General features: G+C 58.7%; 1 protein-coding gene across 1 annotated transcript in view; it reads right to left on the reverse strand.

The window, feature by feature from the left end:
* Positions 1–25,759, reverse strand: part of LOC128898222 (CUB and sushi domain-containing protein 1-like) — a 42,123-nt gene extending 16,364 nt beyond the window's left edge. Inside the window, exons 1-10 of the mRNA XM_054170895.1 lie at positions 25,619–25,759; positions 24,337–24,525; positions 17,631–17,816; positions 16,425–16,619; positions 13,263–13,436; positions 11,946–12,119; positions 9,477–9,650; positions 7,413–7,601; positions 4,180–4,353; positions 405–587 (exon numbers count right to left, since the gene is read on the reverse strand). Coding sequence (XP_054026870.1) covers positions 405–587; positions 4,180–4,353; positions 7,413–7,601; positions 9,477–9,650; positions 11,946–12,119; positions 13,263–13,436; positions 16,425–16,619; positions 17,631–17,816; positions 24,337–24,487 — 1,600 coding nt within the window. The 5' untranslated portion in view covers positions 24,488–24,525; positions 25,619–25,759. The remainder of the gene's footprint in view (positions 1–404; positions 588–4,179; positions 4,354–7,412; positions 7,602–9,476; positions 9,651–11,945; positions 12,120–13,262; positions 13,437–16,424; positions 16,620–17,630; positions 17,817–24,336; positions 24,526–25,618) is intronic.
* Positions 25,760–26,769: the final 1,010 nt, after the last annotated feature.

Below are 26,769 nucleotides of genomic sequence, written 5' to 3' on the forward strand. Positions count from 1 at the left end.
AGCCTGACAGGTCTGAGTCTTCACTTCACAGAAAGAGTCGTTGGCCATTGGGATGTGCTGCCCAGGGAGGTGGTGGAGTCCCCATCCCTGGAGGTGTTCAAGAGGGGATTGGATGTGGCACTTGGTGCCATGGTTTAGTAGTCAGGAGGTGCTGGGTGCCAGGTTGGACTTGATGATCTCTGAGGTCTTTTCCAACCTTATTGATTCTATGATTCTGTGGTTCTGGGCCAGCTCATTTCAACTCCACTGTCCCCTGGGAAGCCTGGAGCAGAAGGGATCCCTTCCAACCTACCCTTGGCAGCGGAGACAGGCTGGCTGGGCACCCGTCCCTGCTGCTGGAATTCTGGGGACGCCACAGCAGGGCCTGGTGTGATGCAGGAGAAGGTGAGGGTTGGGAGAAGTACCTTCACACTCCGGCTGCGTGCCACTCCAGGAGCCATTGGCCTGGCAGGTCCTCTCGGAGGAGCCCCGCAGCAGGTAGCCGGGCTCGCAGCTGAACCGCACCGCGCGGCCCACGGCGAAGTCGGCCCCCAGCCCAATGCCGTGGGAGGGGATCCCGGGGTCACCACACCCCCCCTGGCTGCCTCCTGGGAAGAAGAGAGCATAGCATCAGCAAGCCATAGAGTCATCAGGAACGGTTTGGATTAAGGAGGGACGTTAAAGACCACCCAGTGCCAACCCCCCCTGCCACGGGCAGGGACACTTCCCACCAGCCCAGGCTGCTCAAGGCAGCATCCAGCCTGGCTGTGGACACCTCCAGGGAGAGGGCATCCACAGCCTCCCTGGGCAACCTGTGCCAGTGCCTCCTCCCCCTCCCTGTAAAGAATTTCTTCCTAATCCCCAGTCTCAATCTCCCCTCCTCGTTTGGCCTTTCCTGCCTCTCACCACGTGTGTCCAGAGGCCCAGCACAGAGATCTGGACTCTGAGACCAACTCAGCTTAACTCTGGCTGTCAGCAGAGCAGGGAAATTCCAGATGAAACACCTCCTGACTCCAGGAGCCCACTGGTTTTGAGCTGCTTGCAAACCGTGGCCACAACTCCTGAAGCCCAAGCTGGAGCCTGCACCAGCTGCAGCCACCTTCCGTGGCAGCTGCTCCAGCAGGCAGCAGCTCAGTTTGCCAACATCAGGCATCTGCAGGCTTCCCCTCCCAGCTAAAAGGATGACATGCTCCAAGCCACCTCAGCACGCCCCAGTGTGCCTGCAGAACAAGAAGCTGATGGGTTTGGAGCACAAAGGCAGGAGGGCTCCAGCTGAGAAACATCCACTGGTACAAGTTGTGAATGCTTGGAGCTGCCGGCTGCGGGTTAGGGGGGACAGCAGGAGGGGAGCAGACGCCTCCCAGGGGTTCTCTGGAGCAGGCTGGAGTCATGCCCACCTCCCTACTGCCTGACACAGCCTTGCTCTCTGTGTGCCTGTTCTTGGCTTCCTCCACTAATGACCTGAGTAAACACATCCACCCCCAAGCCAGGAGAGACAATTTCACTCCTGCGGCTGCAAACGAAGCTCCTGGTTCCTGGCCCTTCTGTGCCTTGCTGCAGGTACAGCTCTGGCAGAGTAATACAGATGGCAATGAGCATATTCATCATCAGAGGAAGGTGTCTGCTTGGAAGGAGGAGGGGGAGAAGGTTCCAGGTTCAGCAGGAACGATTTCTTCCCCTAAAAGGCTGTCAAGCCCTGGCCCAGGCTGCCCAGGGCACTGGTGGAGTCCCCATCCTTGGAGGGGTTGCATGGAGATGTGGTGCTGAGGGCCTTGGTTTAGTGCTGACCTGGCAGTGCTGGGTCCATGGTTGGACCTGATGATCTGGAAGGTCTCTCCCAACCTAAATGATTCCATGAGTCCATTTTTCCTTCTCATAATAACTCCTACCAAGGTCTTTTGTTTCATCCTGCAAAAGCTGCTGTCACACCCTCGGGATCTTCCACACCCCATGAAGAAGCTTTGCCTCTTCTGCTCTGCCTCTTCACTGCTTCTGGAACTGTACTGCCTGAGTGTGGTGTACCAGAGGAGCCTCCTGCCAAGCCCTTGGGTGGACATCATGGTTCTGAGGGAAGCTGGCATTCACCAGGCCTCCAGTCAGAGAGGGCAGGTCCAATGTCATCAGCCTTGGGCTCCAGGAAGTCATTCAGAAAGACTCCACAAGCAGACATCTGCAGGAAGCAGCCAGAGCAACACTGAATGCTGCCAAGGTTCCACCCTCCAAGGGGACCTGAGTCACCTTCTCACTGCATGAAACCACAGAGGGGGGAAGGCAGAGACTGGAGCAGAAAACCCTTCTGAGCAGCTTCAGATCAAGGACTCCACAGCTCCAGCTCCCAAAACTGAGGAGGACTCCACTTGATTTCTTTTGCCCAACCAAAGCAGAGGTCAAACTTGGTCAAGTGAAGCTGCTGAATCCAAGTGGCAGAATGAAAAATTAACACTTGTCCCAAATGCTCTCTGCTCCAGCTGAGCTCTCCCTTCATCTGCCTCTGTGCCCTCCATGGAACAAGGGATGGGATGGCCTGGGGAGGGCTTTTCACACCATCCTGCCCCTCACTCAGCACCCTGCCTTCCACTGGAGGCCCTTGGCTGAGATCCCAGCACCCCAGCTTCAGGAGGGCTTGGCAAACACAGCTCACTGCAGCCCCCAAGCCTCTGACCTGAGCTTGGCTCCTCAGAGTCCTGCTTCTCAGGCTGTTCACTTTCCCATGCTGGCCCAGGAGTGGGGAAGGACTTCTGGCACCGAAGTGCTCTCGGTGGAGAGGCTGCTGGTGTGGAGACTCATTGCACCAACTTCCACCTGCCTTCTGCAGGCCTGGGGGGGCACTGGTGCAGGTGTCAGGCCCTGGAAAGGGGCCACAGGGGCTTCTTTGGTTGGAAAGCAGCTGGATAGAGGCTCAGATGCTGCAGACAGGATGCAAGAACCCAAGCTTGCCGCAGACATTTTCATCCTGTCTGGACTCTGCACAGAGCAGGCTGTAAAGCAGCAGGCTGCAGCACACCTCCCACCACCACCACTTGCTGCTGTGATTCATTTCTCCTCTTGCAAGTGGTTTGCTCTGCCAGTGCTTATCACCCAAGTTCCAGCAGGCCAGAGAGCTGAGGCATGGTGATTTGCAGCGTCCTCCACAACCTCCCTCTGCAGCACGTGCAGCCCTCCAGCTCAGCAAAGCACACCAGGATGAAAAGGGGCACTGGAGGATGGGGCACAACCATCCTCCCTCCTCCCTGCCCTGGTGAGGCCATGCCTGGAGTACTAGGTCCAGTTCTGGGCTCCCCAGTTCAAGGGGGACAGGGAACTACTGGAGAGGGCACAGCAAAGGGTTGTGAAGATGCTGAGGGGCCTGAGACATCTCTCATGAAGAAAGGCTGAAGGACTTGGGGCTTTTTAGCCTGGAGAGGAGAAGACTGAGTGGAAGTTCTGGTAGAGGTGATCCTGCTCTGGCACTGGATGATCTTGGACAGGTCCCTCTCAGCCCCAGTCTGTGATTCTGTGATCTGACCAATGCTGAGCAATACTTCACAGGTGGCTGTCAGGAGGATGGGACCAGTCTGTTTTCAGTGGTGCCCAGTGACAGGACAAGGCATGACAGGCACAGACCTGAACATGGGAAGCTCCAGATAAACACCAGGAGGAACTTCTTTATGTTGAGGGTGGTAGGGCCCTGGAGAGGCAACCTTCCAGTACCCAAAGGGGGCTACAGGAGAGCTGGGGAGGGGCTTTAGACAAGGGCTGGGAGTGACAGGATGAGAGGGAATGGATTGGAGCTGGAAGAGGGGAGATTGAGGCTGGAGATTAAGAAGAAATTCTTGCCTGTAAGGGTAGGGAGAGCCTGGCACAGGCTGCCCAGGGAGGCTGTGGATGTCCCCTCCTTGGGGGTGTTCAAGGCCAGGCTGGATGAGATATTGAGCAGCCTGGGCTGGTGGGAGGTGTCCCTGCCCGTGGCAGGGGGGTTGGAACTGGATGATCTTCAAGGAAACTTCCAAGCCAACCCATTCTGTGACTCATCTTCCAGCTCTCTCTGTGCCCATTGTGGAGTCTCTTCTCTGGCATCATTCCAACCTCCCCCCTGCCCATCGTGACGCCGGGCGAGCTGCTGTGGGTGCCCTGCTGGAGCAGGGTGGGCTTGGACTGGGTGATGTGCAGAGGTCCCTTCCAAGCCCCAGCGTGCTGTGGTGGCCTGCCCTGCCCCCTCACCTGAGCAGTGTGGCAGGGAGCCGCTCCAGCGCCCGTCCAGCTGGCACATGCGGGTGGCGTTGCCGATCAGCGTCCGCTGGCCCAGGCAGCTGTACCTGACCACCGAGCCCACCGTGTGCTTGTCCCCTGAGACCTGAGCGTGGGGTGGGGAGCCAGGGTGGCCACAAGAGACCACTGGAAGAGACACACAAACAGCTTCAGCCGCAGAGGGACTGCCTGTGAGGTGGTGGAAGCCCCAGCCCCTGGAGGTTTTGAAGGCCAGGCTGGATGGGGCTCTGAGCAACCTGCTCGAGGGTGAGGTGTCCCTGCCCGGGGCAGGGGGGCTGGAACTGGATGATGCTTGAGGCCCCTTCCAACCCTGACAATTCTAGGATTCTATGATTTAGGTTAGATGTTAGGAAGAAGTTCTTCCCCAGGAGGGTGGTGAGACACTGCCTGGGGAGGTGGTGGAAGCCTCATCCCTGGAGGCCAGGCTGGCTGGGGGCCTGAGCAACCTGCTTGAGGGTGAGGGCTAGGGAGGTTTAGACTGGGCATCAGGAAAAACTGCTTCCCAGCAGGAGTGGTCAGGCATTGGAATGAGCTGCCCAGGGAGGGGCTTGAGTCCCCAAGCCTGGATGTGTTTAAAGGTCATTTGGATGTGGTGCTTGGGGATGTGGTTTAAGGGTGAGCCTTGTAGAGCAGGGTTATTGGTTGGACTTGGTGGTCCTGAGGCTCTTTTCTAACCTGAATGTTTCTGTGATTCTGTGTCCCTGCCCATGGCTGGGGGGTTGGAACTAGATGGATCCTCGAGGTCCCTTCCAACCCTAACAATTCTAGGATCCATCTGGAGGCAGGTGGAACAGGCAGGCAGCAAAGCACTGCGTGGGTGAGGTTGCTGCATGGGGACCTTGGCAGCTGGGAGCCAGTGCTGTGCCCCAGAGGCCACCAACCACCTTGTGGCTCATGCCATGCTGCAGGTGTGGCATAGAGCACCTTACAGCCATCTCCTCCTGGGGGACATGAGCTCATCCCCTAAGAGCTGCCAAGGGTTTGTGCATAAAGCAGGGGAGTTGGGGCTGCCCCCTCCCTGGAGGTGCTCAAGGCCAGGCTGGATGGGACCTTGAGCAACCTGTGCTGGTGGGAGGTGTCCCTGCCCCTGGCAGGAGGGTTGGAACTGGATGATCCTTAAGACCCCTTCCAAGCCAGCCCATTCCTTGACTCTATGATGCACCCAGTCCTGACACTGCTGGGCACCTTGCAGGTGCCCTGGGAAACTCATAGAACATTTTGGGTTGGAATGGACCTTGAAAGGTCATCCACTCCAACTCCTCTGCAGCAAGCAGGGACATCTTCAAGTAGATCAGATGAAGCATGAATGCTTCCACTCAAACCCCACTCCACAGCCTCCAACCCACCCCTCTCAGCACCAGGTCCTGTGACACTGAGCTGGCAACAAAGCCCTGGGCAAATAATCCTGCTGGGCTCTGGGTGCTGCTCACTCAACCACTGCCAGCACTAACGAGAAGTTGTGAGTTTCCTTTGGCTTAGCAATCAGAGAGGAGACAGGAGGGCTGCTGACAAACTCCCTGACCCACCTGGGGGCTATCAGCCAGCTTTGGGTGAGGATGCTCAGCGGAAAGACCACTCAGGGCTTGCTTGCTGAAGGAAGGCATCCAGAATGGACCTTCCCCACCCTCTGCTAGGCTCTAAAAATACCAGCAACTGGCAGTAGGGAGCAGACAGGATGAATGCTCCAATAAAAGCTGCTTTGGGCACGTGGCTGTTGAAATAGCCTGGTGCAGAGCTGTGACTAAACCCAAGGAGGCTCCGCAAGGAAATAGCTTTGAGGGCTGATAGCTCAAACTCAGGCTGTAACTAACAATTCAATAACAGCTGCTCCAGCAGCCTCAGCTGCTCCAAACCAGTGGCAGCATGGAAGGCTTGAAAGGATTTGTGTACAGAATGTTTGTCTGGAGCAGCTCTGCTATGAGCACAGGCTGAGGGAGCTGGGGGTGTGCAGCTTGGAGAAGAGAAGGCTCCAGGGGGACCTCAGAGCTGCTTTCCAGTACCTGAAGGGATCCTGCAGGAAGGCTGCAGAGAGACTTCCTGAGGGTGTCTACAGAGAGGACAAGGGGGAATGGTCTGAAGCTGAGGGAGAGCAGGGTTAGAGTGGAGCTGACGAAGAAGTTCTTCAGTAGGAGGGTGGTGAGACTCTGGCACAGGCTGCCCAGGGAGGCTGTGGCTGCCTCCTCCCTGGGGGTGTTCAAGGCCAGGTTGGATGAGGAGCAGCTGAGTCTGGTTGAGAGATGTCCCTAGCCATGGCAAAGGAGCTGGAGCAGATGATCTGTGGGATCCCTTCCAACCAAGGGTATCGATATTTAAAGGAAGGAGATCCCTTTGACTTAGCTGGAATGCTGTGGACTGAGGGAGCCTGAGAGACCAGCCTGAGGGAGAAACATAAAGGATCAGCCTGAGGGACCCAGTGCCCAGGGTTTAAAGGGTATCAACATTTTAAGGAGAACCTTCTGAGTTAGCTGGAATGCTGTGGGCTGAGGGAGCCTGAGAGATCAGCCTAACCTGGCCTGAGGGATCAGCCTAACCTAGCTTGAGGGATCAGCCTAACCTGGCCTGAGGGATCAGCCTAACTTGGCCTGAGGGATGAACCTAAAGGATCAGCCTGAGGTTCTCACTTGTCAGTTCCCCAGGGTCTGTGCAGGGTGCTGCAAGCACAAGCAGGTGCCATGCTGCTGACAAGAGGAAAGGAAAAGGTGCCCCAGACTGCTCTGCAGGATTGGGTGCTGGAGGAGGAGAGAAGGAACAAAGCAAGAGTCGTGGCTCTGGAACAGCTACACCGGGTCAGGCTGGAGGAGCTCCACGGCTGCTTGCCCCAGGGATGTGTCAGGGGCAGGTAAGGAGCTGGCAGCTGCTTTTGTCTCCAAAAGGCCACCCTAGAGCTGCTGGGGGCTGCCCAGGGAGGTGGTGCAGTCAGAAGCTCTGGAGCTCCTGGCCATGGCACTTTGGGACATGCTTTCATGGCCACCGTGGGGTTGGCTCGATGCTTGGGCTGGATGACCTTGGAGATCTTTCCCAACTGAACCAATTCTTTGCAGATGACAAAGGGGATTGGGACCCAGACTTGGTTGGTTGGGTTTTTCCCCCCATAACCATTCAGCTAAAGCCACAGGGAATGACAAGGTGGGGGTGGGAGTGCAGGGGGGGTGGGGGTGGAGGGGGTATAATTGTGATGAACTTACAAAGACACTGGGGGAGGGCACGGTCCCAAGTGCCATCCCCCTGACAGGTAAGGACATGTGTCCCCAATAAGTAATATCCATGGCTGCACTGATAAGAGACAGTTGTTCCAAAGCTGAATCTGTGAGGCCCACTTGGCTGCACTTGCCGGATGCTGTTTTCCAGGTGCCCAGGGTCAGAACAGTTTACAACTGCAAACAAACAAACCAGCCACAGGAAAGGAAAGGGAGAGGGAGAGGAGGAGAGGGGGAGGGAGAGGAGGAGAGGGGGAGGAGGAGAGGGGGAGGAGGAGAGGGGGAGGGGAGGAGGGGGAGGGGAGGAGGGGGAGGGGAGGAGGAAGATGGGAGGAGGAAGAGGGGAGGAGGAAGAGGGGAGGAGGAAGAGGGGGAGGAGGAAGAGGGGGAGGAGGAAGAGGGGGAGGAGGAAGAGGGGGAGGAGGAAGAGGGGGAGGAGGAAGAGGGGGAGGAGGAAGAGGGGGAGGAGGAAGAGGGGGAGGAGGAAGAGGGGGAGGAGGAAGAGGGGAGGAGGAAGAGGGGAGGAGGAAGAGGGGAGGAGGAAGAGGGGGAGGGGAGGAGGAAGAGGGGGAGGGGAGGAGGAAGAGGGGGAGGGGAGGAGGAAGAGGGGGAGGGGAGGAGGAAGAGGGGGAGGGGAGGAGGAAGAGGGGGAGGGGAGGAGGAAGAGGGGGAGGGGAGGAGGAAGAGGGGGAGGGGAGGAGGAAGAGGGGGAGGGGAGGAGGAAGAGGGGGAGGGGAGGAGGAAGAGGGGGAGGGGAGGAGGAAGAGGGGGAGGGGAGGAGGAAGAGGGGGAGGGGAGGAGGAAGAGGGGGAGGGGAGGAGGAAGAGGGGGAGGGGAGGAGGAAGAGGGGGAGGGGAGGAGGAAGAGGGGGAGGGGAGGAGGAAGAGGGGGAGGGGAGGAGGAAGAGGGGGAGGGGAGGAGGAGGGGGAGGGGAAAGGGAAGGGGAAGGCGAGGGGGAAGGGGAGGAACACACACACAAAAAGAAAATAAACAAACCAAAAACCACCCCAAAACAAACAACAACAGAAACCATAACAAAGGGTGTAACAAAGAACAGAGGATTCTCCAACCAAAATTAATAATAATAATAATAATAATAATAATAATAATAATAATAATAATAATAATAATAATAATAATAATAATAATAATAATTTGAGCAAAGAAATATGGGGGTGGGGGGGAGGGAAAGACAAATTGTAACTCACAGATTGGACAATTTGGATTTATTTTTTGTAGTGATTTTTTTTTTTGGTTCAAAGAGGCTGAAAAAGTCCTTTTTGATTAAGGAAAAACCCAAACAGACCCAAAGAAAGCAGAAGCAGAGGAAGAGCAGAGGCAATGCTGCAGGGTCTCACCCTGCCCCGTGAGGCTCAGCAGCAGAGCTCTGCTCTCTGGCCCCCAGCTGGGACTGCTACCAGTGGAGGACAATTTGGTTCCTTGACTGAGACAGCAACAGCATGGACAGAGAGATTGGATTGAGGGAGGAGGGAGGGAGGGAGTGCAGGGAGAGGAGGGAATCTGAGAAGTGAAGTTGAGTGCAGATCCCAGTGGGAAGCAGGGCAGCCTAGCAGGAGAGAGGGCTCTGGCCAAGGACCATGGTATTTGCTTGGAGTAAACTGGGCTGGGGTGACCCAAACCTGGAAATACTCCCTCTGTGCCTGGAAGGAAGTGGATTAACCATGGGGGGCAAACAATAAGGTCCCAAGGAAGGAGATTATAAACCCCCAACCCCCAATATCCACCCTGAAACTTCTGCTAAGGGTCTGGCCTGCTATTCTCTGGAGTCCTCCTCACTTACATCACACTCTGCAGCGCCTTGGGGGCTGCAGGGCTCGGGCAAGGGTCCATTAGCAGCTCTGAGCAAAGCCCAAGGGGAAATCAGGTTTGCTGCATGAGATTTCCCTCAGAGCTCAAACATCCCTTGCAGGTTCCTGAGGAAACACCAGGCTTGCTTTGCAGGACTTTATGAGAAGTGGGCTTTAGAGGAACCAAGGAGGAAGGCTCAGACAAGTGCCCTGTCCCCCCCTGGGGCGGAGGCAGGTGACTTACCCCGGCAGGAGGGCAGGGTGCTGCTCCACTGCCCGTTGGCCAAGCACTGGGACTGTGATGCCCCTTCCAGTCTGTAGCCAGTGTTGCACACAAACTTGGCCACATCATTCAGGTTGAACTGAGTCCCTTGGGTCAAGCCATTGGCAGGGTTGCCAGGGTGGCCACAAGTGATAGCTGCAATCAGAAAGGGGAGATGTTGCTGGTTTAGTTGTTTGGTTTTTCCTCTGCCTGGAAGAAAGTGGATTATCCATGGGTAGGGAAAAAGGGTTCCCAAGGAAGGAGAGAACATAAAACACCTGCATCAACCCTGGAATCCACACCAGGCCACCTAGGGCAGGTCACCCAGGAGCACATCCAGGTGGGTCTTGAAAGTCTGCAGAGAAGGAGACTCCACAACCTCTCTGGGCAGCCTGCTCCAGGGCTCAGCACCCTCACACCAAAGAGGTTTTTCCTCATGTTGGGGTGGAACTTGCTGGGTTCCAGTTTGTGTCCATTGCCCCTTGTCCTTCCAAACCCTTCATCACCTTGTAGCCTCCATTGGACTCTCTGCAGGACATCCCTGTCCCTCTTGAGCTGGGAAGCCCTCAAGCAGAATCAGAGACATCCTCCAACCTTTGCCAACCTTGACCAAAGTCTGTTTCTTGGTTTGGGGCTGGGATCTGCACACCCAATGCCAGGTCCTTCCTCTCTTCCCACCTTCTCCACATTGATGTGCCTCAGCACATGAAGCTCTGAAGCAGCCAGGAGAGATTGGAAGCAAACAAGCTGAGAATCATGATAGGAAAGGTATGGATTGCTCTGTCCATTGATAAGAAGGTGCTTAAACTTATTAACACCTCAGAGCTCCAGAGATTGCCTTTAATTAGCTTATTTGCTGGGGATAAAAACAAATGAGCAGGTTGTGCAAGGTGACCTGGGACTGCAGAGCAGAGGAGGAGGGAGATTGGTTCTCCCCTAGCACAGAGTGTGGGGCTCAAAAGTGGTGACAGTCTTGGTGGGGCTGTGTCTGCCTTGAAGCTTCCTGCACCCCAATAAAGGGTGGGCACAGAAACCCCTCCTTCAGCTGGGCTCACCCATTTTCAGTGGTGCCCAGTGACAGGACAAGGGGCACAGACTGGAACCCAGGAGCTTCTATCTGAACTGAAAGAGAAACTTCTTTGGTGTGAGGCTGCTGGAGCCCTGGAGCAGGCTGCCCAGAGGGGTTGTGGAGTCTCCTCTGCAGAGCTTCCAACCCCACCTGGCCGTTGTGCTCCTGGGCAAGCTGCTGTGGGTGCCCTGCTGGAGCAGAGGGGTTGGAGTGGGTGATCTCCAGAGGTCCATCATGCTGGGGTTCAAGTGAGGCTGTGATTAGAAACTCAGTGTATGAAAACCACCTAAGCAAAGTGGAATTCACAGGCAGAGGGAAGCAGCAAAGCAGCCAAAACCCATGGCACTGCCACTCCTGCTGCAACTCGGCTCCCTCCTCATCCTCACCTGAGGATGTTTGTGCAGCACACTGACTGCTGGCAAAGCAACTTAGGCACACCCTGAAGGAGACCTTCAACAAAAAAATAGAACAAAACTAGAAATAGGGAAATTCAGATTGGATGGTAGGAAGAAGTTCTTCCCCATGAGGGTGGTGAGCGCCTGGCACAGGTTGCCCAGGGAGGTAACCAGGTAACCATGGATGAGGTGGTGGAAGCCTCCTCCTCATCCCTGGAGGTTTTTAAGCAGCCAGGCTGGATGTGGCTCTGAGCAACCTGCTGTAGTGTGAGGTGTCCCTGGCCATGGCAGGGGGGTTGGAACTGGCTGAGCCTTGAGCTCCCTTCCAGCCCCAACAATTGTACGATTCTATGATAACTAGGAATATCTGAAGGGGACCTACAGGCAGGCTGGAGGAGGACTGTTTAGAAGGGCCTGTGGGGCAGTGGTTTGAAACTGTAGCAGGGCAGATTTAGGTTGGGCATCAGGAGGAAGCTCTTCACAATGTGAGTGGTGAAACGCTGGAACAGGTTGCCCAGGGATGTGATTGAGAATAGAATAGAGCAGAATAGAATAGAATAGAATAGAATAGGAGTAGAGCAGAGCAGAATAGAATATAACAGAACAGCACAGCATAGAGCAGAGTAGAATAGAATGGAATAGAACAACATAGAATAGAATAGAGCAGAATAGAATAGAGCAGAATAGAATAGAACAGCACAGCGTAGAGCAGAGCAGAGCAGAGTAGAGCAGAATAGAACAGAATAGAACAGAACAGAACAGAACTAACCAGGTTGGAAAAGAGCTTTGAGGCCCCATGCCTGGAGACACTCAAGGTCAGATCTGATGGAGCTCTGAGCAACCTGCTCTAGCTGGAGGTGCCCCTGCTGCCCGCAGCGGGCTCGGCCAAGATGCCCTTCGCGGTCCCTGCCGGCCTGAGGCAGCCTGTGGGGCGAAGCCGGAGGAGCGGAGCCGCGGCGGGAGCGGCAGCAGCCTCGCCGTACTTACGCACACAGACAGGAGTCTTGCCGGACCAGCGGTGGTCCTGCTGGCAGATGCGCACGGACATGCCGATCAGGCGGAAGCCGGGGCCGCACTGGTACACCACGCTGCCGCGGTAGTTGAAGTTCTCCCCGTTGATCTGCCCGTTGACGATGGGGCTGGGCACGCCGCAGTGCCCCGCTGCGGCGGGGAGACAGAGAGCGGCGCCGTCAGCCCGCGCTGCCCGGCCGCCCTGCCTCCCCACCGCCCTGCCCGGCCGCCCTGCCTCCCCACCGCGCTGCCCGGCCGCCCTGCCCGACCGCCCTGCCTCCCCACCGCCCTGCCCGGCCGCCCTGCCTCCCCACCGCGCTGCCCGGCCGCCCTGCCTCCCCACCGCGCCGCCCGGCCGCCCTGCCTCCCCACCGCGCCGCCCGGCCGCCCTGCCTCCCCACCGCCCTGCCCGGCCGCCCTGCCTCCCCACCGCGCTGCCCGGCCGCCCTGCCCGACCGCCCTGCCTCCCCACCGCCCTGCCCGGCCGCCCTGCCTCCCCACCGCGCTGCCCGGCCGCCCTGCCCGACCGCCCTGCCTCCCCACCGCCCTGCCCGGCCGCCCTGCCTCCCCACCGCGCCGCCCGGCCGCCCTGCCCGGCCGCCCTGCCTCCCCACCGCGCCGCCCGGCCGCCCTGCCCGGCCGCCCTGCCTCCCCACCGCGCCGCCCGGCCGCCCTGCCTCCCCACCGCGCCGCCCGGCCGCCCTGCCCGGCCGCCCTGCCTCCCCACCGCGCCGCCCGGCCGCCCTGCCCGGCCGCCCTGCCTCCCGGAGACGGCTCCAGGCAGACCTCGGAACAGCCTGCCGGCACCTGAAGGGGGCTACAGGAGAGCTGGGGAGGGACTTTTGGCGAGGGCTGGGACTGACAGGATGAGGGGCAAGGGCTTTGAGCTGGAAGAGGGGAGGTTGAGGCTGGGGATGAGGAAGACATTCTCTCCAGTGGGGGTGGGGAGACACTGGGACAGGTTGCCCAGGGAGGCTGTGGATGATCCCTCCCTGGAGGTGTTCAAGGCCAGGTTGGATGGGTGACAAGGGATTGGAAATGGATGATCCAACCCAACCCATTCTGTGGTTCAGTGTTGAGGACAGCAGCCTGCAATGCCTCCTTCTATTAATCCCCTAGAGCAAGGTGCCCGTGGCGGGGGGGGGTGTTGAGAACTGGATGACCTTCACCCTTCCAACTGCAAACCATTCTGTGAATCCATGATAAGTGAAACCAGAGCAGCAGCAGCAGCAGCAAACCCACCCCACCCCCAGGCCTCTTTCCCAACAAACCTCAGGGACACCGCACACCTACCCAGACACCTGACTTCTGCTCCACTCCACAGTCCATTGGCCATGCACTCCCTCACCCGGGAGCCCACCAGGGTGTAGCCAGTGTTGCAGGAGAAGATGGCTGTGGCCCCATAGCTGGTCAGCGTGCCAATCTTGTTGCCGTTGGGAGGGGTTGGCAGGTCTCCACAGGAGATAACTAGGAGAGACCCCAAAGCACCCTGAGCTCTGGGTTGGGAGCAGGCACACTCAGTGATGCTCACCACCAGGCATTGCTGGAGCCAGGAATGAGGGGGAAGGGACACGAGGGGGTTCTGGGCCCCCCAGTTTAGGAAAGATGTTGAGATGCTGGAAGGTGTCCAGAGAAGGGCAACAAAGCTGGGGAGGGGTCTGGAGCACAGCCCTGTGAGGAGAGGCTGAGGGAGCTGGGGTTGCTCAGCCTGGAGAAGAGGAGGCTCAGGGGAGACCTTCTTGCTCTCTCCAACTCCCTGAAGGGAGGTTGTAGCCAGGTGGAGCTTGGTCTCTCCTCCCAGACAAGCAGCACCAGAACAAGGGGACACAATCTCAAGCTGCAGCAGGGGAGGTTTAGGCTGGGGGTGAGGAGAAAGTTCTTCCCAAGAAGAGAGATTGGCCACTGGGATGTGCTGCCCAGGGAGGTGGTGGAGTCACCATCACTGGAGGTGTTTAGAAGGAGCATGGATGAGGCACTTGGTGCCATGGTTGAGTTGATCAGATGGTGTTGGGTGATAGGTTGGACTGGATGATCTCAAAGGTCTTTTCCAACCTGGTTAATTCTATTCTAGTCTAGTCTATTCTAGTCTAGTCTAGTCTATTGCAAGGATTCTGAGTCAGGTTACAAGGCAGGTCCAGAGAAGGGCAAAGGTCTGGAGAACAGGGCTGGAGAGGAGCAGCTGAGGGACCTGGGGTTGTTCAGCCTGGAGAAAAGAAGGCTTAGGGAAGAACTTCTGGCTCTCTGCAGCTCCTGAGAGGAGGCTGGAGCCAGGTGGGGTTGGTCTCTTCTAGGATGAAGCAATAGGATGAGAGGAAATGGTCTCAAGTTGTCCAGGGGAGGTGGAGGTTGGATATGAGGGACAACTTCTTTCCTGCAAGAGTGGTCAGGCACTGGAAGAGGCTGCCCAGGGAGGTGCTGGAGTCTCTGTCTCTGAAGGTACTTGGGGCCATGGTTTAGTGGCCATGGGGGTGTTGGGTTGCTGGTTGGAGTGGATGACCTTGGAGGGCTTTGCCAACTGAAACAGTTCTCTGACTCTCTAAGTTTGTGCTTCAGGACCCCAGGCAAGACCTAAAGGTAAGAGTGGCCAGGAAGGAGCCCCAGAAGTTTGTGACAGAGAAGCTTTTCACACAGGAAGCTTTCCAGGATTAACCACAGGTTGATGCAGCCAGGAAGCCACAAAATGACCCAAGATTTCCAAAGAGAAAGTGACACAAAGAGCCCCAGGACACAGCTGACATCTAAAGCCCAACCCCACAGAGGACACCCATCTGAAACACCCCTGGTTTGTGGGGTGCAGCCAGAGCCTGCCCTGGAGCCCCTTGGCAATGCAGCTCCAGATCAAACCCTAGAAGCCACAACCTTCAGCTCTTTGTTTTCTCTACCTCAAAGCTCTGCAAACCCTCTTGGAGCTTTTGCACACAGCAAGAAATCAAAAGGCTCAGGCTGGGTGCTTCTGCCCTTAGCACAGTGCCAGGATCCTGTCACTTGGATTTAGGTGGCAATAACACAGGGGAAATAAAATGAGGTCAGGCTCACACTCCCAGATCTGGCTGAAGAGCAAGCAGGGGTAGGACTACATCTGTCACCAGAGCTGGCAGCTGCAGCTCCAGAAACAAAAGGAGGCAGGAGGGGAGGGAAAGCTGCCATTTGGAAGCAGAATTCTTTTGTGTCTCTGGCTGGGCATGGAGTGGGAAAAAAAAGCCTCCACCTATGGCTGAAGCAAAGGTCCAAGTGAGGGAGCTGCTGGTGGTGACACCACTGCCCCTGCAAGCTTGGGCTTTGCAAGCTTTGTCTTTGCAACCTGGGAGAGGTTAGGTTTTAAATCAGAGGTGGCTTAGTTTCCTTCTTAAATGCAAACTTCAGAGCATCTGGCAGCAGTGACAGCCAAGCTGCTGGGAGCCAGCAGGAACAGAGCAGCTGATGTGCTTGAACTCAAGCAGAACTCTGTGGAAGGCCACCAGCAGCCTGGCCTGGATCAGCAATAGTGTGGCCAGCAGGAGCAGGGCAGAGGTCATCGCCCTGTATCCAGCACTGGTGAGGTCACACCTCAAGTAATGGCTCAGGTTTGGGCTCCTCACTCTGTGAGGGACATTGAGGGGCTGGAGTGGGACCAAAGGAGGGCAGCAGCAAAGCTGGGGAAGGGTCTGGAGAGCAGGGCTGGGGAGGAGCAGCTGAGGGAGCTGGGGGTGCTTAATCTGGAGAAAAGGAAACTGGAGGAAGACCTTCTGGCTCTCTCCAGCTCCCTGAAAGGAGGCTGAAGCCAGGTGGGGGTTGGGCTCTTCCCCCAGGTAACTAGAAATAGGACAAGAAGAAACAGCCTCAAGCTGCCCCAGGGGAGGTTAAGGTTGGAGATGAGGAACAATTTCTTTGCTGCAAGAGTGGTCAGGCATTGGACCAGGCTGCCCAGGGAGGTGGTGGATTTCCCATCCCTGGAGGTGTCCAAGGGACCTGTGGCCAGGGGGCTCTGGGCCATGGTTTAGTGGCCATGGTGGTGCTGGGTTGCTGGTTGGAGTGGATGACCTTGGAGAGCTTTGCCAGCTGAAACCATTCCATGATTCTAGGTGGATTAAACCAAGAATCAAATCAATAGATGATGGCTCCCTGCATCCAAACTCTCTTCTTCCAGAACACTTCTGAGGAGAAAGTTCTTCCCAGAAAGAGCAACTGGCCACTGGGATGTGCTGCCCAGGGAGGTGGGGAGTCCCCATCCCTGGGGGTGTTCAGCAAAGGCTTGGATGCGGCACTTGGAGCCATGGGTTAGCTGTCAGGAGGTGCTGGGTGACAGGTTGGACTTGCTGATCTCTGAGGTCTTTTCCAACCTTGTTGATTCTCTGATTCTGTGACCCTCTGCTCCATGAGCTGTGGGGGTTCTGCACACCCACCGAGCGGACACCCAGCCCCCAGCCCCACGGAGCTCCCCCCGGCCCAGCCCGGCTCCTGAGCTCTGCTGCTTACTTTTGCAGGTGGGCATTGGCTCTCCTATGCTCCACTTCCCGTTGGCCTGGCACTTGATGACCCTCTGGCCAGTGTAGTAGTAGCCAGGGTCACAGCTGAGCATGAGCTGGGCGTTGTAGTGGTACTGGACCTCGTAGGTCAGGCGCCAGCGGCCGTGCTCCACCGCGATGCTGTTGATATCAGGACAGGTGACAGCTGGGAGCCAGGGGGGAGAAAGGAGACAGAGAGATGTTAGCACTCCAGGCCACTTCAGGGCCTCCCAGCAAGCTTGCTGGCTTTCCAAGCAGGGGGCCAGCCCTGGCAGCTCTGGCTGTCCTGCTCTGGCCCAGAGCAGAACCGGCGCTGGTCGGTGCTGTGATGGCTCAGCTCAGGCTCAGCTCAGGCTCAGCTCAGGGAGGCACTTTCTGAAGCTCAGGGCAGGTTTGCACAGCCAGGGGCTGCTGCCAGCAGGGAGAAGCTGATGTGAAACAGTTCTATCAAGGGCTGGCTTGCAGAAAGGCTCTGGCTGGGACTTGCTCCTGGGCAGACCGAGGGCAGTGCCACAGCTTGTGTCTCCCCTTGGGGTGCAGGAAGTCAGAGGTGGCACCTGTGGGGGGCAGTGGACAGGATAAGGGATTGCAGCCCATGGATGCCTTCAAGGTAAAGCTGAGGCTTCACCAGGATCAAGCCTCTTTTGCTGTGGCCACTGTCTGAGGAGGGCTCTGCCCATTTGGCCTTTGATCCTCTTTGCTGTGTCCCCGAATCCAGCTCCTGAATCTGGGTCCCATCTGCCACTGAGCCCAGTCTGGGACTTCCCCAGTGGCTGCCCCCAGCACCAGTGGTGACAATGGTGATGTCATTGCCAGCAGGGCTTGGTTTCCATATTGATTTGTAGCTGTTTCATTGAATTCTTCTCACTTCCATCCCAGCTGGGTTAGTTTCTTTCCCAGCCCATCAGCCTCCCTCTCTTACTCCCTTCCTCTTCCCTTTGGGAATGGGCTCATAGAGAGCCTCTGTCACTCATGTGGTGAGCAGCCCTGCCCCCTGACAGGGTTTTTTTCACAAGTGATAAGCAAAGCCAGCATGAGAGGGGACAGCAGACCCAAGCTCTGCAGGGTTAGAAGCCTGGCATCTGAACTCCTGCCCCTGGCCCTGCCGGAGCTGGAAGCCTCTGCTGCAGGACCTTGCAGAGCCGCCCACGGGGCTGGGCTGGCTGCAGACACTCACCCACACACTGTGGGGGCTGGTCCCCATTGCTCCAGTGCCCTGCCTGCAGGCACTCTGTGCTGGCCTGCTCCCCAGGCTGCAGCTGGAAGCCCTGGTTGCAGTGGTACAAGGCTTTGGTGCCCACGGTGTACTCCTTGCCAAAGACGACGCCGTTCCTGGGGGCCCGGGGAACGCCACAGGAGAGAGCTGGGCAAAAGAACACAGCCAAGAAATTCAGTCAGCTTCCAGTTGTGCCTTGGATCTGGGGGGGAGCTGAAAGCCCAGATCCCAACATCAGAGGCTGGACCCTCAGAGGTCCTCTTGTCCATTCCCCCTGCCTGCAGGCAGCAGGGAGACCTCTGACTGGAGCAGGATGCACAGGGCCACATCAAATTTGACTTTGGGGCCTCAACCACCTCCCTGAGCAGCCTGTTCCAGTGTCTCACCACCCTCACAGTGAAGAACTTCCTCCTGATGTCCAACCTTAATCTGCCCTGCTCCAGTTCCAAACCACTGCCTCCCATCCTATCCCCACAGCCCCTTCTGAGCAGTCCCTCCCCAGCCTGTCCTCGCAGGAGAGGCTCTCCACCCCTCTGAGCATCTTTGTGCCTCTCCTCTGCACCTGCTCCGTCAGGTTCACTTCTCTCTTGTGTTGCAGGTCCCAGAGGTGGGCAGAGCCCTGCAGGGGAGGTCTCACCAGAGCAGAGCAGAGTGGCAGAACCCCCTCTCTCCATCTGCTGCCCACTCCTGCTGCAGGAGCTGGGCCATGCCGGAGCACAGCTCCCTGCCCCTTGCAGGTGCTGGTGTTGCTAATAGGTGTGAGTAATTCCACAGGCTCCCATTAGCAGCAGCAGGCACATCCCTGGTTGCAGTGATAATCACAAGGGTGTCACTTCAGCGAGCTAAGGAGCTTGGCCAATCTCTCCACAAGGCTGGGTGTCTAGACAAGCAGCCAGGCTGAATACCAATTTCACTCTCAGGCAGAAGAAGAAGGGACCTGGAAAGTCCTGCTCCTTCCCTTCCACCTGGCAGCTGCAGGGTTCCTTTTGGGTGTTGCATCAGACCAAAGAGGATGGACAGAAAGCTGAGCTGGCTCTTGCCAGAGAAGTCCTAGAGTGAGCTGCTGGAATCTCCACCTCTGGAGACTTCCAAGGCCCACCTGGGTGTGTTTCTATTTGACTTGCTTCAGGAGACCCTGCTCTGGCAGGGGGGGAGTTGGACTTGATGATCTTCAGAGGTCCCTTCCAACCCTCAACATTTGGTGACTGTGTGAAACCAACCCAACATCTGGCCTGGGGAAGAGACCCAGGGAGCATGTGGTGGTCCAGGAAATAAACCAACCAAGAAGCAGCAGCACTTATGGGGGGGGGGGAGTGGGGGAGTGGGGTTCAGCTGTCCAGAAGCTCTGTCTGCAGGAAGATGATGTGCTAAGGAAAAGGGACAGAGGCTCTGAAAGCAAATCTGCAGCTGGGATTCCACAGGAAAAAAACACACCACCCAAAGAAGCAGCTTAAAAATAGGCAGCAGAGCCAGCAAAGATCTATGAGCTCAGCTCATGCTCTCCTCCAGTGTGGCAGCACCAAGCTGCCCCCTGCACAGCCTGCCAGGCTGCCCCCTGCACAGCCTGCCCTGCTGCCCCCTGCTCAGCCTGCCCTGCTGCCCCCTGCTCAGCCTGCCCTGCTGCCCCCTGCTCAGCCTGCTGCCCCCTGCACAGCCTGCCCTGCTGCCCCCTGCACAGCCTGCTGCCCCCTGCACAGCCTGCCAGGCTGCCCCCTGCACAGCCTGCCCTGCTGCCCCCTGCACAGCCTGCCCTGCTGCCCCCTGCTCAGCCTGCTGCCCCCTGCACAGCCTGCCCTGCTGCCCCCTGCTCAGCCTGCCCTGCTGCCCCCTGCTCAGCCTGCCCTGCTGCCCCCTGCACAGCCTGCTGCCCCCTGCTCAGCCTGCCCTGCTGCCCCCTGCACAGCCTGCTGCCCCCTGCTCACCCTGCCCTGCTGCCCCCTGCACAGCCTGCTGCCCCCTGCTCACCCTGCCCTGCTGCCCCCTGCACAGCCTGCCCTGCTGCCCCCTGCTCACCCTGCCCTGCTGCCCCCTGCACAGCCTGCTGCCCCCTGCTCACCCTGCCCTGCTGCCCCCTGCTCACCCTGCCCTGCTGCCCCCTGCACAGCCTGCCCTGCTGCCCCCTGCTCACCCTGCCCTGCTGCCCCCTGCACAGCCTGCTGCCCCCTGCTCACCCTGCCCTGCTGCCCCCTGCACAGCCTGCCCTGCTGCCCCCTGCTCAGCCTGCCCTGCTGCCCCCTGCACAGCCTGCCCTGCTGCCCCCTGCTCAGCCTGCCCTGCTGCCCCCTGCTCAGCCTGCCCTGCTGCCCCCTGCACAGCCTGCTGCCCCCTGCTCACCCTGCCCTGCTGCCCCCTGCACAGCCTGCCCTGCTGCCCCCTGCTCACCCTGCCCTGCTGCCCCCTGCACAGCCTGCTGCCCCCTGCTCACCCTGCCCTGCTGCCCCCTGCTCAGCCTGCCCTGCTGCCCCCTGCACAGCCTGCCCTGCTGCCCCCTGCTCAGCCTGCCCTGCTGCCCCCTGCACAGCTTGCCCTGCTGCCCCCTGCACAGCCTGCCCTGCTGCCCCCTGCTCAGCCTGCCCTGCTGCCCCCTGCACAGCCTGTCCTGCTGCCCCCTGCTCACCCTGCCCTGCTGCCCCCTGCACAGCCTGCTGCCCCCTGCACAGCCTGCCCTGCTGCCCCCTGCACAGCCTGCCCTGCTGCCCCCTGCTCAGCCTGCCCTGCTGCCCCCTGCACAGCCTGTCCTGCTGCCCCCTGCTCACCCTGCCCTGCTGCCCCCTGCACAGCCTGCTGCCCCCTGCTCACCCTGCCCTGCTGCCCCCTGCACAGCCTGCCCTGCTGCCCCCTGCACAGCCTGCCCTGCTGCCCCCTGCACAGCCTGCCCTGCTGCCCCCTGCACAGCCTGCTGCCCCCTGCACAGCCTGCTGCCCCCTGCACAGCCTGCCCTGCTGCCCCCTGCTCAGCCTGCCCTGCTGCCCCCTGCTCAGCCTGCTGCCCCCTGCACAGCCTGCTGCCCCCTGCACAGCCTGCTGCCCCCTGCACAGCCTGCCCTGCTGCCCCCTGCACAGCCTGCCCTGCTGCCCCCTGCTCAGCCTGCCCTGCTGCTCCCATGAATGTCAGTGAGGATGGAGCATGGAGTAAAGATAATTCAGAGGGGAGTGGGCAGGGGGAGAGGGCTCTGCTCTCTGCTGGCAGCTCTGGGATGTGCCAGTTGTCAGCTCCACCGTGTGCTTAGGGGCACCCCCAGCTCCCCCTCTCCCGACCCTGCTGATTGTGGTGAGCAATGCATGCAGGGCAGGGCATCGAGCTCCCAAACCTCTGCCCTGTGGCCAGCAGAAGGGGTGAGGGATTGGGTCCAGCCCAACACTAAAGGTTGCCAGCTGGCTTTGAGAGCCCTGTCGGGGGCTCACAACAAAGGACGCTGGGTTTGCCGGAGCCGAAGCAGGGAAGCGGCGAGGAGCCAGCGCTGAGGCCAGGCGGGGGAGCTGCTCCACCACCGATTCCCTGCAGCCTCAGCTTGCTGCCGCTCACCTCCCGCATCCATCTCCGGGCACCTGATAGCCAAGGGTCAGTGTTAAGCTTCCTGATGTAAATACGGGGAAAGAGGGAGGAGGAGACGGTCCCAAAGGGGCTGTTCCAACCAGGCCAGCAAGCCCTGCTCCTTGCTGCACAGCCAGCCTCTTCCAGAGGGACGTCCAGCACCTAGATCCTGACCAGGCTGCTCTCTGTGCACCTCTCAGTGGGGACAACAGAGGGGGTCTGGCTCTGACTCTCCCTGGTGGCCTGGGGAGTGGTGCCTGGGGACTCAGTTCCTGCTGTGAACTGCTGCTGTCAGCTGATTCCTCCTCCATCTCCTCCCCACACATCCTTCCTCCATCTCCCCACACATCCCTCTTCCATCTCCCCACACATCCCTCCTCCACCTCCTCCCCACACATCCCTCCTCCACCTCCTCCCCACACATCCCTCCTCCATCTCCTCCCCACACATCCCTCCTCCATCTCCTCCCCACACATCCCTCTTCCATCTCCTCCCCACACATCCCTCTTACATCTCCCCACACATCCCTCCTCCATCTCCCCTTCACACATCTCTTCTCCATTTCTCCTCACCACCTTTAAAATCCATTCCCCACCCCCACCCCCCCAATCCACCTCTTGGAAGTCACACAAGGTGTGGGAGCTGAGCAGGAGGCATTCCAGCACACCAGGGCAGCAAAGGGCTTAGCAGCACTCACCCCTGCCCTTGATTCCATGATTTGCCTGTAAAGCAAAGCAGTACCCCAGGGAAATTCCTCATGCTGGGCTAAGGAGTTGGGAAGCACAGTTGCCATGACAGCCCCTCCTGCTTGCTGGCCTTGCTGTGGTTCCTCTGCTCATCCAGGAGCAGCTGAGGGAGCTGGGGGTGTTTAGTCTGGAGAAGAGGAGGCTGAGGGGAGACCTCCTGGCTCTCTACAGCTCCCTGCAAGGAAGCTGGAGCCAGGAGGGGTTGGGCTCTTCCCCCAGGTAACCAGCAACAGCACAAGAGGAAACAGCCTCAGGTTGCCCCAGGGGAGGTTTAGGGTGGAGATGAGGAACGATTTGTTTGCTGCAAGAGTGGTCAGGGATTAGAACAGGCTGCCCAGGGAGGTGGTGGAGTCTCCATCCCTGGAGGGGTTCAAGGAACCTGTGGCCATGGGGCTCTGGGCCATGGTCTGGTGGCCATGGTGGGGTTGGGCTGCTGGTTGGACCTGGTGACCTCAGAGAGCTTTCCCAACTGAAGCACTTCCCTGATTCTGCTCCAGCACTTGGTGTTTGCCCCCACCCATGCTAGCACAGAGGCTCCAGCACCAGCTGAGCTCCTGCCCAGTTTCCCAGCTCCCCCTTGCCAACAGCCCTGGGAGGCAGGGTCCTGCCTCAGCCCTCCCCACTCCCGCTTTAGGCAAACACAGCCCCGGGAGGGCTCCAAAGGGACACAGCACAAACCCTCCCACCAGAGGCAGGGCTGCTTCCACCCCTCTGCAGTTTCCAAAGGGACTCAAGGGATGCAAGGAGCACAGAAAGGATTTTTCCCAGGCTCTTGGGCAGCTCCCACACTAAGCAGTCCTGGAGGACAGGGCAGAGGCTGCGCTGAGCTTTTGCCTGTGCTGTCCTGCTTCCCTGGCTGGTTTCCAGGCAAGCCAATGCAATATTAATCCCCAGTGCTGGGCTGCTTGGAAGATGGCTGAACGTTCAAAGCCACTGAAAGGCCTCATCAGAATAAAGATGGGCATTTTCTGCACACAAAGGCAGGGGGATGAGTGGCAGCTGGAGAGAAAGGTGCAATCAGAAAGTGGAGATAGCAGTGAGACAAACCAGGGCAGGAGCAAAGCCCCCTGAGGGCACCTACCCCATCCTCTCCCCCCCTGCCCTGCTGGGAAGGAGCCCTCTGCTAAGTGTGATGTGTCATAAGGATTAATTAGGGAGGAGAAGTGGAAGGAACAAGCACATGCCTAAATCTTGGATGAAGCCACCAGGAACTGGGCACCAGCTGAATCCCAAGGAGGTTTTTACCCCCACACTGATGCACACAGACCTGAGAGGACACTTCTGGACACACCAGTGGGAAATCAGAGTCACAGGTTGGATTGGGTTGGAAGGGACCCTCAAAGGGCATCTTGCAGGCAGCAGGGATGCCTCCGACTAGCTCAGGCTGCCCAGGGCCACATCCAGGCTGATGTTGAATGTCTGCAGTCACTAGATCCCAGCAGGATCCAAGTGCTCCTGCCAGCTTTTCCAGATCCTGCCAAGCAATAGCTTCTCCCACCCTTAACCAAGGCCTGGCCATGTCTTCATGAGGGTTCAAATGCTTCTGCACTGGGAGGCCTCACCCAGATGCTTTCTTTCTCCCTCATCCCAAATCCTCCCAAACAATTGCTCCATTCCCTCCTTGCTCATCTGTTCCCAGGGACTTGGAGGCAAGGACATGGCAGTGTTGGTCAACAGCCATCTGAATGGGAGCCAGCAGTGTGCCCAGGTGGCCAAGAAGGCCACCAGCATCCTGGCCTAGGTCAGCAATAGTGTGGCCCTGGCCTCAGCACTGGTGAGTCCACACCTGGAGCACTGGGTCCACTTTTGGACATGGAGGAATGGCTCCAGAGAAGGACCAAAGCTGGGGAAGGGTCTGGAGGACAGGGCTGGGGAGGAGCAGCTGAGGGAGCTGGGAGTGTGCAGCCTGGAGAAGAGGAGGCTGAGGGAGACCTCATTGCTCTCTGCAACTCCTGAAGGGAGGCTGGAGCCAGGTGGCCTCTTCTCCCAAGTAACAATGATAGGATGAGGGAAAATGACCTCAAGCTGCACCAGGGGAGGTTTAGGTTGGGCATGAGGAACAATTTCTTTGCTGCAGGAGTGGTCAGGGATTGGAGCAGGCTGCCCCAGGCAGGTGGTGGAGTCCCCATCCCTGGAGGGGTTCAAAACTTTGTGGCCATGGCACTTGGGGCCATGGTTTAGTGGCCATGGGGGTGTTGGGTTGATGGTTGGACTGGATGATCTCAGAGGGCTTTCCCAACCCTCTGGTGGCAAGAGGCTCATCCCTCACCACCTACCTCCAGCCCTTCCCAGCAGGGCAGCGGGTGGGGGGAACCTCAGCAGCTTTGGTCTTGACTGCCTTCTCCCCAGCACCCCCTGGGACTGCCAGCTGCTGGCAGTGCACTCACCTTGGCAGAGAGGGATGGCCTGGCTCCAGTGGAAGTAGCCCTGGGGGTGCTGGGTGCAGGTGGTGGTGCTGTGCCCCACGAGCCGGTAGCCGCTGTCGCAGGCGAAGCGCACGGTGCTGCCAGGCTGCAGCCCTGTCTGGCTCACGATCATCCCGTGGGCTGGGGGCTGAGGGAGGCTGCAGTAAGGAGCTGCAGAGAAGGGTGCAAGAAAACCAATCAGCCAGTGGGCTGGCAGCAGCAAGACTAAGTGCCCTCCTGCAGAGGAGCCCCCTGGCCTCGGCACTGGGCACCGAGTGCTGCGCTCAGGCTGGGGCTCCTCACACCACCAAGGATGCTGAGGGGTGGGAGTGGGTCCAGAGAAAGGCAATGAAGCTGGGGGAGGGTCTGGAGAACTGGGCTGGGGAGGAGCAGCTGAGGGAGCTGGGAGTGTCAGTGTGAAAGGGAGGCTGAGGGGAGACCTTCTGGCTCTCTACACTGCCTGAAAGGAGGCTGGAGCCAGGTGGGGCTCAGACAGGTGCTGGAACAAGAGGAAATGGCCTCAAGTTGCACCAGGGGAGATTGAGGTTGGAGGTGAGGAACAATGTTTTTGCTGGTCAGGGATTGGCACAGGCTGCTCAGGGAGATGGTGGAGTTCCCATCCCTGGAGGGGTTCAAGAAACCTGTGGCCATGGCACTTGGGGCCAGGGTTTAGTGGCCATGGTGGGGTTGGGTCAACAGCTGGACTCGGTCTTAGAGGCCTTTGCCAGACAAAATATTTCTATGATTCTGAGTTGTGCCTCATGCACCAAGGAGGTTGTGGATGCCACCTCCCATGAGGTGCTCAAGACCAGGCTGGATGAGGCCTTGAGCAGCCTGGGCTGGTGGGAGGTGTCCCTGCCCATGGCAGAGGGGCTGGAACTGGATGAGCTTGAAGGTCCCTTCCAAGCCAACCCATTCTGTGCTGCTTCTGCTCACCCTCACACATCTCAACATGGCCTCCTTGCAAGGACACAACGATTTAGTGGCATGGGATGAGTTTCATCACCCACAGCCACGTCATCTGCACTTGCACCTGCTGGTTCTGACTCTAAAGAGAGGCTGAGAAACCAGCCACAGCCCCACAGCTGCTCCTGGAAGGAAACCTGCCCTCCCCAGCCTCCCCAGCTCAGGAGGACCCCAGAGTTGCGCTCCTGCCCAACCCCTGGCAGCTTTGGGCAGCACAGATGGCCCTCTGCAGCGGAGATCCTTGGCTGCAGATGTGGGCAGGCCCCTGGCAGAGGCCTCCAGGCCGTGCTGTGCTTACCAGAGTAGCGGATTTTGAAGCCTTTTCTGTTGTAGGCGTGATCAGAGGACCACCGCAGGTAGACCTTGTTCCCGCTGCTGGTGACCGTCAGAGGGGCAGAGTAGTTCCCACTCAGGGACAGGAGCAGTGGGCTCTGCCCAGAGGGACCTGCAAGGAAGGAGGGGATGAGGAAGAGCCAGGGCTGGCAGGCAGAGAGCCATCTGTGGACCTTCTGAGGCGGAGTGCTCCCGCAGGAGGCACAGGCGCAGCGTGGAGCTGCACCACCGGGAGCCTGCGGCAAGTCCAGCACCGGCAGCTCGTGCCTGGGGCTCCTGGGGAGCCAACAGCAAAGCCCAGCTGCTGCCAGGGAGAGCTGCTCCAGGCAGCAAGCATGCTCCAGCAGCAAGCATGCTCCAGCAGCAAGCATGCTCCATGTTGCTCCAGCAGCAAGCATGCTCCAGCAGCAAGCATGCTCCAGCAGCAAGCATGCTCCAGCAGCAAGCATGCTCCAGCAGCAAGCATGCTCCATGTTGCTCCAGCAGCAAGCATGCTCCAGCAGCAAGCATGCTCCACGTTGCTCCAGCAGCAAGCATGCTCCAGCAGCAAGCATGCTCCATGTTGCTCCAGCAGCAAGCATGCTCCAGCAGCAAGCATGCTCCACGTTGCTCCAGCAGCAAGCATGCTCCAGCAGCAAGCATGCTCCACGTTGCTCCAGCAGCAAGCATGCTCCACGTTGCTCCAGCAGCAAGCATGCTTCACATTGCTCCAGCAGCAAGCATGCTCCACGTTGCTCCAGCAGCAAGCATGCTCCATGTTGCTCCAGCAGCAAGCATGCTCCACGTTGCTCCAGCAGCAAGCATGCTCCACGTTGCTCCAGCAGCAAGCATGCTCCATGTTGCTCCAGCAGCAAGCATGCTCCAGCAGCAAGCATGCTCCATGCTGCTCCAGCAGCAAGCATGCTCCAGCAGCAAGCATGCTCCACATTGCTCCAGCAGCAAGCATGCTCCAGCAGCAAGCATGCTCCACATTGCTCCAGCAGCAAGCATGCTCCAGCAGCAAGCATGCTCCACGTTGCTCCAGCAGCAAGCATGCTCCACGTTGCTCCAGCAGCAAGCATGCTTCACATTGCTCCAGCAGCAAGCATGCTCCACGTTGCTCCAGCAGCAAGCATG

Source organism: Dryobates pubescens, chromosome 20 (assembly GCF_014839835.1).
Source record: "Dryobates pubescens isolate bDryPub1 chromosome 20, bDryPub1.pri, whole genome shotgun sequence".
In the NCBI taxonomy this organism is placed as follows: domain Eukaryota; kingdom Metazoa; phylum Chordata; class Aves; order Piciformes; family Picidae; genus Dryobates; species Dryobates pubescens.